The sequence below is a fragment of the Chlamydotis macqueenii genome, chromosome 4, assembly GCF_036417535.1.
Source record: "Chlamydotis macqueenii isolate bChlMac1 chromosome 4, bChlMac1.mat, whole genome shotgun sequence".
In the NCBI taxonomy this organism is placed as follows: Eukaryota; Metazoa; Chordata; class Aves; order Otidiformes; family Otididae; genus Chlamydotis; species Chlamydotis macqueenii.
In genome coordinates, this window is record NC_141559.1 from 30,230,784 (window position 1) to 30,243,586 (window position 12,803).

Below are 12,803 nucleotides of genomic sequence, written 5' to 3' on the forward strand. Positions count from 1 at the left end.
ACCCCGGGGTAGAGACTGACATCTGTTAGTCGCATTAATATTCACCTCAGAGGTAAATCTGTAGTTGCAATGCTATGAAACTTAAAAGTGAGAGGGGAATACACGTGTGCTGTGCGAGAGGCTGAGGTGCTTTTCAAGCTACTCGCGTCAAGCGGAGCCGGAGGAGCCCGTCGGTGGCCGACGGGCCGGGCCCGGGAGGGGTCGGTTCGCGGAGGAGCCGATGAGCGGCCGCAGGGTTCGGGCGGGTTCCCGGGGCTCGGGCGGGTTCCCGCGCCCCGGCCGGACCCGGGGAGGCAGCGGCAGCGGCGGCCCGCGCCCTGTGCCATGGCGCCCTCTGCCGGCGGGCGCGGCGCGCTCCCCGCCCTTCGCGGCGAATGGAAACCGGCGCGGCAGGCCTCCGCTTCTGTGCTCTTGCGGGGAGTTTTCAGGCAAATGAGCGCAGAGACTAAAACGATCAAGCTTTTTTCTTTTTTTTTTTTTTAAGTGTTACCGAATAACTGCAGATGGGAAACGTTTTGATATCATGTCATGCAACAGGAATAAGGGGAATAGTTTGAATACTGCACTTCAAATGCTCATGATAAGTTGCGCGTGAATGAGCTACAGCTCAGGAACTGCTCAGAAAAAAAATATTCACGAAACGAATGTGAAGAGAGAATAAATAAACAAGCACTCTGTGATCTGTTTACAGATCATTCACATAAAAGAAAAAGCTCTTTGGATGCATTATTTGGCTGTAGCTGGAGGACACAGATTTAAAAAATGGGCAAGGAGCCTAAGTCCCATTGCCATTGAAGAATATGATGCCTCTGACTACTGAAAGTGAAACTTAAACAACTTTGAATTTTTTACCTTTATTCCCTAGGCATATGAGTCCCCAACTCCAGCAGCATTCTCTGGCACAAGTTACAAGGGGATGATATGCACAGCAGGATACAACAGGATGATATACACAGTATCCGGCATAAATAGAGGGACAGAGTTTGGCTCTACCTTTAGTATAATCACTTGAAATAGTTCTTTAGTTCAAGGACGTCCCCTTCAGAGATTATGAAGAGCCACACTGTTTCAAAGAACAGTGAGGACAACAGAGGTGTTAATTGCCATAAATGTATTAAACAAATGGCAGCGTGTGCACTTGAAAAGGCATCAGGAGCAGGACAACATATGGCCTCTCAGGTGCTTCAGCACAGTTCCAGGTGATGGTTGTTATGAGGTGAAATGCTTTTTAACTGCTGCTGTGGGTAGTGTGTTGACCCATGGTCTTGCTAATATGTCAGGACTGAAAATTTAGCACACTAGTATAGTGTATGAGTATGGATGAACTTTGGAAGACCTAGTTCCATAAATAAGCAAACAAAGTAGTCATTTTGGAAGCTGAAATACTGTCAGTTGTTTTATTAGATTTCACTAGGTATGAAAGAAATTTTCCTCAGACCACAATTCCACCAGTCATTCCCAGCGTGAAAAAAAAAAAAAAAAAAACCACTCAGAGGTTTTTACTGGGAATGGGGTTCTGTTGCTCTTGAAATGTAAGTTATCAGAAGGGTAGTTTCATTTGCTGATCCACAGTATCACACAAGGCGACCACAGAGGAAGTAATTGCTGATCTAAATTGCGAGAGAAAACTGCAGTGCTTGATCGCTTGTGGTATGTACGTTAGTGAAGTGAGAGGCTTGTCACACACCTGCTTTTTGGATTGTGTTCTGCTGGGCTTTGCCATAAAGTAAGAGCAGCATGGCAGAGCCTGGGGGGATGGCACAGCCAAAAGCAGGTGTGTGATACACCTTCTGTGGCATGCGTGCCACACACTACCCAACATTGCAAACAGCTAGTGGAGAAGCTTGCAAAATATAGCCCTCGCTCAAATACTCCGTGCTGCTCCAGGTGTATCTCAGTAGCTGAGGGCATCTTGACTAGCAAACATAATCACCTGGGGCGGAGCCTGAATCTGCATTCCTTATTAACTCTTGTGTAGCAAATGAGTCCTCAGGCCAATTGTGCAGAGGTGACGATATCTGCCTAGGGACACAACGCTCAGTGTGAGGACGGGCTCCTGAATCTTACTTGTAATTACCAGTGGCACGGAAGAGATTCCTCTCCCTGTTCAAACCAACATTGCTCAAGTTACATGTAACACAGGGGACCTTAGTACCTCTGCTCCAAAGTCATTAATCAAATTTTGCAGCTCTCTGCAATGGGGACTGGGACTCTCTGGTTTTGTGTGGTGCCTGCTGCAATGTGGTCATGAGCTGTGCCATCAAAACAAACGAAAATACAAAATTCCCTTGAGTTTTATCATTAGATTAAGGTTTGTATAAATCATTAGAAATGTAGAGGATCTTAAGGAAACAGCTAGAGCAAAACCTGGTACCTATACTATTGTTCACAATATTAATTACGAAAGCTGATAGGACTTTTCAAATCCGATATGCCTCCTAATTGATTGTTTTGCAGCTCCAGATGCCCGGGCAATAAAATACACTGAAGTCAAATTCACCAGCTCTGTACTTTCAAAAACTGCTTGTCAAGAGCTTGAAATTCCTGAGTTGACAGCAGGGGTGAAAAACTTCAAGTATTGATTTAGAACCTAACTCATTTGAAAAGCTCTTTTGGGAAAACAAACAAACCTTTTAGTACACAAGTTACACAGAAATATTTTAAATGTTACCCTAGATTTTATAGTCACTTACTGTGGGTATCTAATTTGAAGTTGCAATTTCTTCAACTTACCTGAAAAACTAGCTAAAGCAACACCTGTTAGGCTGCTAAATCCACTTGCCAATGCAAACTATTTGACACTTGCTATTTTTGTCTAAGTATGAAAATTGGAGATTAATATTTGCTTCAGATGAGTTTATAAAGGGTATGCAGTGATTTTTGAGGACATTAAAGGTGACAGAAAGATAACCTTATATTACATGTACTTTTAGTCACTAACTTTTCAAACAGATGGGAAAACACCTCCCCAGCCAGGTTTTATCAGGGGAAAAAAACCCCCATTTTTGGAATAAACCCAGGCAATTTGCACTTTCTAATCCCAAATCCCTGAATTATCTCAGTCCTTTAACTCTTGTGTCAAATTTGAAAAGTATTAAGCTGAACTAATAATTTGGGTTATCTCATAGGGAGAAAGGTAAAGAGCCCTCGGGACAGACTGGCTGCTGAATGGGCAAGATCCAGAGTGGTGGCATTAGGGCCCAGGCACAAGCGTCATTTGTCATTGCATGGAGGGCCTCTGAGGAAGCTCCAGGTAGGCACATGGAGCATCCTTGGATGCCCTCTGTCACGCATAATGGAGCACAGAAGGATTTGAAAACACATTTTCCAGAGAAGACCCATATTTATCTGTTTGTTGCTATTGCTTGAACCATCTTCTCCAGGTCAAGGTATATCTACTTCTGGTAGAAAAGTGACTACTGAACACCTCAGGCTGCAGTACCTTTGTTCCTCTGTTGTCCACCACACCTTGGGAACTGGGGAACCACTTGCTTTCTCCGCAAGACCAGAGCTTGCGGTCCTCATAGCACCATTTCTGTCACAGCTGTGAAGTAGCAATGCCCCCCTCTGCACCTACTCTGGGGCAGAGAGTCTGACAGCTTGGCAGCCACCAGGGATCTCTGGGCAGGGCTGCAGGGACATTGTCTGGAAATTGGGATGGACCTATTTAATGAGGTCACTCAGCTACTAACTGGAAACTAAGCCTGGAACTATAGGTATTACTCCTGGGAAGCCCCAAAACATCAAAAATAAATTAACTCCACTTAATGGAGAAGCAAGCCCGCCCTCCCCTGTCCCTGATGGCAGTAGATGTGCCTGTCAGCTGGTGCTGCAACGAATACATCTTCCACGTGTGACATCTTTCGGGGGTCTCTCTTCTTGCCTCTGTGAAGTTTCCCCTAGTGCAGGGGAAACAGTAAATACCTGGCAAATGAGGGATGCTCCCAACTTACAGAGTTATGGCAAAAGTGACAGACAGACATCGTACACGGGGAACTGCTCCGTTGACTGCCAACCTGAGACACAAGGCTAGGGAGCACGAGGTCAGGGATCGGTATGGGGAGTGTATGCAATCAAAAAAAGCTCTTGTGCAGGAGCCACGTTCTTCTTTGAACATGGCTACAAGTTGGGAGTTTCCTTTCCACCACTTACACAGCCTTGGGACTTAACTCGTGGGTTACGGTGGAGCCTTAACGTTTTCCAAACTACGCCATTAGTGCGTGAAACAGACGGGACTCGCCCACTTCAAAGATGTAGCACAGTCAGGAGGTGGAGAGTTGGAGACGACTACTTAGTTACTGGGTAAATGAGGCTGTTGGACTTGAAACGCACCCCTCCAAGCATACCCGGGTACACCACCCAGAACAAGACCTGACTTTTTTCCTTGCTCTGTGCCCATACAAAAAAAAAAAAAAAAACCAACAAAAAAAAGAAAGGTTGCTTTCCTGTCACTGTAGCTTTGTGTCAGTTGCTGTGCAGGAGACCCACCTCCCCCCCCTCCGCCCCGAGGTGGGAACAGTCTATGTAATGCCCTGGGAAGGGCATTAAAGCCAGGGGACAGGTGCCACGGAGCCTCCAGGAGGGCAGGCAGCTCCTGTGGCCCCTGGGAAACCCTCCGTCAGCATCAGCAACGCCACTGCTGTTTTCCTGCCGGGAGCGGAAGGCAAAGCCAGCGTCTCTGGGAAGATCCCAGCCCTGCCTCGTGCCTGGGAAGAGGCTCCTCGCCTCGCACGCAGCCCTGCTTGGGCGAGCTTCTGGGCTGGATCCTCTCTGGAGTAGCATGGCATGGGGAGGGCTGTGGGGCTGCAGCCCCCTGGCAGTGGCAAAGCCTGGTGTGTGAGTAGCTGGGTCTGGGGCCGGCCTGCCTGGGCTCTGCAAAGGGAAAGGCAACTTAAAGCAAACCAAACCACAAAATGAGCCCTAGAAAGCAACGGTAAAACACAAGTGAGCCCTGGCTGAGCAGCAGACCTGAGACGCCGGTGCTGCCACCCCACAGAGTAAGATTGGGTGGGCACGTCGCAAGGGCAGAGGCCAGAGGAGAGCTTTTTGTGGTTGTGAGGAGGGATGGAGCGACCCCAGCCTTAAAAGAGAGACCCTGGAGGGTACCCGGGGAGATGTTCCCCAGGGATGCGGGGGGTTCCCCCACATCTGTCCTGGTGCTGTCTCTACCCCTGCTCCCCACTCAGCCACTTTCGAGACCAGTAGGTGCCCCCCGCCTGGCGTGGGGCTCCTCCACTCTGCATTTGGGGGGTCCCTAAGGACGGTCCTGGCCCCCCAGAGCCCGGAAGGCATGAGGAGGGGCTGGGTGTCAGGCCCACAGGGGACAAGAGATCCACGGGTGCAGTGGGGTCCGCCGGGTCAGCCCCAGCTCCCGGAGCTGCACAGCCCGTGGGAGGTGGGGGACTGGGGAGGGAGGGTGTTGGTGTGTTTGTGCGTGTACAAGCGTACACGTGTGCGTGCGGGTGTGCCCACGGGTGTGCGCGCAGGGGGCGCGGGCGGGGGGAAGGCGAAAGGGGGCCGGTTCTGCAGCGGGTGGCTCCCAGCCTCCCCCGCCCCCTTTCCTCTGGGTCCGCTCCTCGCTCCGGCTCGCATTTTATCGCAGGCGGCCGGCGCAGCCCCCTCTCCCCAGCCCCGGCCCCGGCCCCCGCCCACCCCCGGGGTGGAGGCAGCCGTGCCGAGCCGCCCGCGGGAAGGAGGCAGCGCTCCGCCGGGCTCCGCGCCGCTCCGCGCCCCCTCCGCGGGGCCATGCAGCGCCCCTGCCCCCCCGCTGCCAGCGGCGCCCTTCGCCCCGCCGCCGCCCCCCGTGCACTCTGAGCGCCTCGCGGGGGCTCCGCGCCCCTTCCGCGCCCAGCGCTGGGACGGGGCCGGCGGAGGCAGAGGCGGCACCGAGAAGCTCCGCGGCTCTGCGCGACTTTCCCCCCGCTGCCCCGGCCATGGGGAAGGGGCCGGAGGGGCCGGCGGCCCGCTGCGGGCTGGGAGTGGGCTACCTGCTGCAGAGCGTGGTGCTGCCGGCCCTGGCCGTGCTGGGGGCCAGCCGCCCCGGCGCCGCCGCGCAAGGTAAGGCGGGGATGGACGGAGCGGGGCCGGGAGGGTCCGCCGCTTGCGGGCTGAAAATGCGAATTTATGCTGGGATTTGTATTTTTTTAATTTTTAAATTCTTTTTTTTTCCTCCCCAACCCCGCCCCCCTCCCCCCGATGTGTATATGTGCAAGCAGCGCATTCCCCCGCATGCACGTCGTGTCCCCCCCACCCCTCCGCGGGTCGGGTCTGTCGGGAGCCTGGTCGGGACAGGCGTTTCCCTGCGCTTCCCCCTCAGGCGGGGCGCCCAGGCAGGCGGGGGGCTCTGGCCTGAGCACCGGGGTGGTGGGGGGCGGCCGCGGTGCGCCCCGCGGGGCGGAGGAGAGGCAGGTGCGAGGCCAGTGCCCCTCTGCTGCGGGCAGCGGCCGTCCGTGAGCCCCCCATCTCCCCCCCCCCTCCCCCCCGCCCTCTTCGTGGCTAAAACGTGATACAGCCGAAGGGGGTTACCATGTTTCTGTACTCACGCTCGGTTTTGTTCTTTCCCCCCTCGCTGGCCGGGGGTTCTCGAGTACATCTGGACCTGTTTTCCCTGCAGCCCGTGTGTAAATTCCCCTTTCCAAGCGCAAACGTCTTGCTGCTCAGCGCGTGTTTAGCGATGTCTTGAAAGCATCACAAAGAGCCCCGGCTCGGTGTCACCCGCCCCGCGCACAGCCACAAGCAGGAGCCTGCTGCTCCCGCGGGCTGATGCCGGGTAAACTTTCTCGGGGCTTTTCCTCTCTCTTCCCAGGAGTTGGACCTAAAGTGGAAATGGGGGCTTTTGCTGGGAAATACTTTTCTACAACCTCCTCAGCGCTAGGGAGAGAGAGAGAGAGGTTGCTGCTGCATGTGGGCAGAGCTGCGCATAGCAAGGATGTACGGGTTCATTAAAGCACTTGGAAATCTTGGTTATATGGTTTGCAAGGGAAAACGAATTTTAGAAGCTGTTTTGTTTTGTTTTCTGTTTTTCTGTTGTTTTCTTTTTTTCCCATATATGCCACCAAGAAATAATAATATGCGCCAAAGCTGTAATTTGGAGTTGTTGGCATAACACAAGTGGAAGAATGCTTGGTTTCCCCCCATCATCTCTGTGGAGAGGCATTTGAGATGACCGCACCGAGCTGACCCCCTGCTCTCCCCCGGCCCTTGCAAAGCTCACTCCTCTATGGCCTTTCCGACAGGAGAGCGGTGCTGCTTGCTCTGCCTCCCGGTGCCCCTGGAAGGCTTTTGGGAGCCGTAGGCTTGCTGTCGGTGGGCTGGATGCACCATACATCATGTCTGTCCACGTAACAGTGCTAATCCATTTCCCGCTGATACTCACTCCATCCTTGGAGTCGCGTTCCCTCGCCCATACTGGACGTTTATCTCGCAGGAGGATCAGAAACCTGGTCATGACAAGGGGGTAGCAGAGAATGAGAGCACAAATATCCCTTATGCATCACGCCAAATTTCTTGTTTCTTAACATACCGTCATTTCCTTTCACTGGTTGATTTCACGTTCGATATATGACAGGTTTGATGTTATGTGTTTAAAGATTTTAATAGTACCATGTGCACGTAGACCCAGCTGTCAGTTGGTATTTATCTGTCTGTGTAGATGAGGGTGTTGAAGAGGAAAGATCCTCTCGGATAGTTGGACTCGGAGCAGAAAGGAGCCTGCGTGCTCTGCCGGCAGGACACGGGTAATTCGCCTGACAGATGGCCTGAGCGGGGAAGAGAGGACCCCCTGTGCTGTTTCAGAACGCACGTCTTGGTGCCACAGGGCATGCTGCACGCTTTCAGATGGTTTCTTCTTCCCACGCGTACCCTTGGTGACAGCGCTGTGGGTCAGAAATGCCACGAGGGGAGAGGAGCCAGCCTGCCTGCACTGTGAAGGGTGGCGTGCATGTGGGACCTGTCACAGGACACAGGTGTGCTCACCTACCCGGGAAGGGGTGCAGAGCTTTTCAGCAACGCTTCCCGTTGCACGGCATATGGTAAACTTTCACAACAGAGTGGAAAATCCAGGGAATGTAATTGGGATATAGCAATTTATCTTGGACTTGTTTTTCCATGTATGCTTTTTTTTTTTTTTCTCTTTCCTGTTTGTTGGGAGTAGGCACAGAATTTGGGGGCAGTCCTGGTTTTGGCATCTTTCCCAGAGCTGAGGGATTTTCTGACTGATCTTTGCTGTGGGGGATCTTCATGTGTGTGTATGCGGTGCTTCAGTGAGGCAATGAATCAACAGTTTAACTATGCCCTCTTCAGGAAGTTTTCTCGTCATATAGCATCGGACAAAGTTTTGCCTCCGTTTTATTTATACGTTTCCAAAAATGTGTGAACATTGAAATGATTCTTACCCAACCTCTCTTTCTAAAGTAATCCTCCATTCGATCTGTGTCTGTCACAATGGAAACACCCCTCTAGTCTTTTCAGTTGCATTCCCTTGAGAGCAACAGAAATAGGACACGTGGAAGTTACACACCAAACTGATCTCGGTCTTCTGGCTTTCAGTGGATCTGGAGCCAACTCACTTGGTTTTAATTGTGGGGAAAAAAAAAAATCAATCTTCCTTTGTGATACCTTGAAAAGGAGAAAAAACTTAAAGTGATGTCTTCATACAGGAAACATATTTATGATTTAGAAAGGGGAGGAGGGGAAGGGAAAGAGAGTGTGTACTTTTTTTCCAGTACTTGCTGCTAGTACTATTTCTTGTTTTGTTTTTCTTCTCCATTTCCCAACCATCTTTATCTTTTGAAGCAGGCTAAGGAGGTCGTGAGCATTGCTGAGGTTTCTGCTTTCATGCCTTCTTTTTCCATTGCCTTGTGGAGAATAAATTCGTTAACTGAGTAGTCGCTGGACCAACCCCCTCACTCCCTGGCAGAGACAGACATCGCTCCTCCTGTGAGCTTCTCAGCAGAGCTAAATACACTTTTTGTTTTATTAGCATTCCTTATCTTCTTATCTGAAGCTATCTAAGCATTTTTTTGCTGTTATCAGGAGAGAACAGGAAACTGCCCCGATGATAGAGACGGCCCTTAATTCTCAAAGTGCGGTGAGTGGGGCCAGAGTGATTATCAAGCCAGAATCAACTCTAATCTGACGTTCGCTGCATTCATTATAACTCTATGATAAGCTACATCAGAATGAGAATTTGCACATCCCAAACTGTGAGAGAAAGAGTAGCCACTCCTGGACCCAAGCACCTACTCCTGCCCGGCATTTCAGTGCTGTCTGCTGTAAGACCAGCTTTTCCTTTGGCTCTTCAGTCAGCAGAGACTGAGTTTCAGCCATTGCACTTCCTTACTTTTCCCTGCCCCTGCTTCTTTGGACATTAAAAGTGTTTGAAGAACTTGTCCTGTGGCCCCCACATTTTTTGGGGGGTAGGTGGAACAGGAAGGAGGGTCAGGCTGTCTGTAGTGACACACATGGTTCAGAGAGGTTTATGGGCTGATAACGATGGATAGAAAAGTTAAAGGGACTGCATATTAATGAGTTTTTGTTTTGGTTGTTCCTTTACAATAAAAGAGTAATTTTTTTTTATGCTTAACCCCTCAAACCTAATTAAATCGAAGTGATAATGTAAAAAGAAAACTGTAAAAGAGCCATATGTGCAGATAGTTGTCTTGCCCCAGCTTAGTCTGTATTAACAACAGCAGCAGTTTGAAAATGCTTGGTGTGGAAAAAGTGAAATCTAACATGTGAATGTACTAACCTTGGGGGATGCACTTCTTAATTAAATACCTAAATGCATCTCCTTGAAGAAACAGGGGAAAGGACTTAATTATCTCGATGCATCAGTGTACCATTTGTGTTTGATCATGTGGGTGTAATAGTATTTCTGTTAGTAAAGCGAGGGCCAAGTAGTATTCTGTTGTGAATGGATAAAAGTGCTTGGAACTTTAATTTGTTTGAAAGCAATGTGCTCTGGCAGATTTCAGTGATATTGACGAGTTTGGACTGGATGTGGTAGCCCATACTGGCCCTGAGAAGCTTTTTAGAACTGGAGTAGGCTTTGCTGAAAGCAAAGCAGCCACCGGGTTTCCTTTGGTGACTGAGGTGCTGTTTAGGCAGGATTAAAGTGAAGTGGATGGATCTGTCTGAGGAGGAGGGATTCCTCCCTAGGAGCATGGGAGTCAGAATCTGGGCTCCTCTTCCTCCAGCTCCAGTCTCTAGTAGCCCGTTGCAACAGTTATGAGAAGAAGTATATACATCAAATACAGCCCCCTTCTGATGGCTTTTCAGCATTACTGTCAGTGTCATTTATTCCTCTGTACAGTAGGAATGAATGAGCGTATCTAAACATTTCCACAATTGTCGTGCGTATTTACACTTAGTCATTTTATGTGGATCATTCATTTCACAACCTTTTTTTTTTTTTTTTTTTTTTTTTTCCCCTCTGGTAATGACCTCAGACCCTTGGTTATTTACTGTATTTTGGGACTAGGTTTGTGTGTGACATCCAAACTCAGAAACAGGAAGCAGCATTAACTCTATTAAAAAGATTTTCCTAATTTAATTTTCCAAATACAGTATGTCTGAAAACAGGAATACAACCCTATGCCAAGGCCAGGCAAATCAGTTCCATAGCTGGTCTGTGCAGCAAGAAGGGAGAAAATGTGGATTATATTTATTAGACATTTTCAAGTAAATATCTTAATTTTTTTTTTTTTTTTTTTGTGCAAGTTGAAGAGTGGTGTTTTGAGGCACAGTCTGTACAGTTCTGTTGACTAAGATACAGAGCAACATCAGCTCCCATGGAGGGGGTGAGAGGAGCCCAGGCTGGCCAGGGTAACAAATGGATATTTCTGTTCAGTGTACGACCGGAGTTTTGTGTGTATGTAAAATACTATGGAGTGCTGTACTTTGACAAGCAAAACTACATTTATTTTGGGCTACCAGCTAAGTAATTTTGTTTGGAGTAAGCCATTTTATAGTGTGTGGCTATGTTTGTTGCTTTCTGGTGTCTTCCTGGATTTTAAGTCACTGGACTTTGGAGGAATCTAAAAAAAAAAAATGTTGTAATTATTATCACAAAGGGGAATTCCTAGGTGAATTTGCGTTGCCTAAAGTAGTGGATGCTTTGCTGCGATTTAGACAAAGAGGATTTGACTCAACATGAGTCTCAAATGTTCAGATGGTTGGTTTCTCATTGAAAAAAAAATCACCGGAGGCTGTCTTTGAAATAAAGGTCGGTTTCATTGCGAGTGCTCTGCCTATGCAATATGTTTCGTAAAACTGTACATACGTCACTGTAGGAAAAAATGGCATTCTCTTTCCCTGTCCCTCTGTCTTCTCTTTCGAGTGGGGAGAGGGTTGTGCTAGCGTGTGAGGTGCACGTCTTGTTAGCCACCCAGTGGAGGTATTTCAGTTTAGCAGGCAGCAATCTTGTCGTTGGTGCCAATAAAGCAGTAATTACACCTCCTGTCGTTTTCATTAGCCATCTTTGCTTTCACGTTCAGCTTGGAGGTTTAAAACTGCGCAAGCTTTTAAAGCCTAAGTCGAGGATTAAACAGGAGGAATAGGAGACGAGCAGCAGTTTTCCAGTTGGCTACAACCTCCATCGACACAGCGGCAGAATAATGTCGTGCAGAGGCACAGTTCGGTGCTAACAGCTTCCAAGGACTGAAGGGATGGTGGTGTTTTAAGTGATTTATTGCGTGTGCTCGGTAGAGTCCAGTCTCGGGAGCAGGCGCCCCTGGAGCTTTCCATCATAACGTTATCCGAGAGGCAATCTGAAGGAAATGGTATTAAGTCTTCTGGGAGGCAAACTGTATCCAAAGAAAGACTTAATTTGCATCATTTGTAAGCAAGCCTTCGAAATTATGCTCGAAAGGGAAATGGTTATAAAGAAACTTCTGTCGAGCAAATGGGAACAACAAAATTCCCCTTAGTTTTGCACGTACTTTGTTTCCCTGTGTTTAATTTAATGGGGTCATCTGCAGATACTCTGACCCCAAACTCAGCGGTGTGAGGAGGAGAGGATTTATTTAATATTGTCAGTGTTCTTGTGATAGGTCTGCTTTAACATTCTGCAGAGCATCAGTTGTGGGTTTTGTATTTAGATTTGTCTTCCTTGGGTAAGGATGTGGCATAAAACTGACTGTAAGCTGTGGGTGTGCAGGCTGGCCAGAGAAGGCAAAATAAAGCCCCAAACTGCAGTTGTGTTCCAGTCGCTTTCCTCAAGGCTCTGCTTGTACAAGCAACATCACAAGGAAGTAAGGCGCAGCGAGTTAGAGCAGCGGGCAAGAGCTGCCAGAGATTTTCCCAGCTGTCAGTAACCTCAGAGATGCTTGTATACGGCTTTCCCCCTAGGTAGTCATCACTAGAAAAGCTTCCTGTTTGCTTTTGTAACTCTGTCCCAAAACATACGTACGTTAAGCAAGCATCATGGGATTTCCTCCTAATTCATCAAACACCAGGACTTGAGGAGTCCCCTTTATAGCCTGGCGCATCATTGTCTGAAAGTTTGGGCCAGGGAAGAGAAGCTTCATGCAAAAATAGTTTCACTTTAAAATGTTTGTTTTATCAACATGGAAAACTTCAGAGGCAGGGGGAGAGTCCTTTTTGTTTATTTGCTGGAGAGAGGTTGGGGAAAAAAAAAAAAGGCAAGAAACCTTAATCAAAACCAGAAAGGATTCAATTATTTTAGTGAAAAGGTCACTAAAGCCCCAAATATTTACCTCACTGGCCAAACTCTTTCTACTTATGCTCTGAAAACCTGTTAGATGTTCAGTGAAAATGAAAGAGTTAAAAGTTGTAAAGTCTTC

The 12,803-nt window shown here is 48.7% G+C and overlaps 1 protein-coding gene across 2 annotated transcripts in view; it reads left to right on the forward strand.

Annotated features, from left to right (window-relative positions):
• Positions 1 to 5,832: 5,832 nt before the first annotated feature.
• Positions 5,833 to 12,803, forward strand: part of UNC5C (unc-5 netrin receptor C) — a 258,738-nt gene continuing 251,767 nt past the window's right edge. For both annotated transcript variants that reach the window (XM_086746145.1, XM_086746146.1), the window contains exon 1: positions 5,833 to 6,057. In XM_086746145.1, coding sequence (XP_086602271.1) covers positions 5,934 to 6,057 — 124 coding nt within the window. In that variant the 5' untranslated portion in view covers positions 5,833 to 5,933. The remainder of the gene's footprint in view (positions 6,058 to 12,803) is intronic.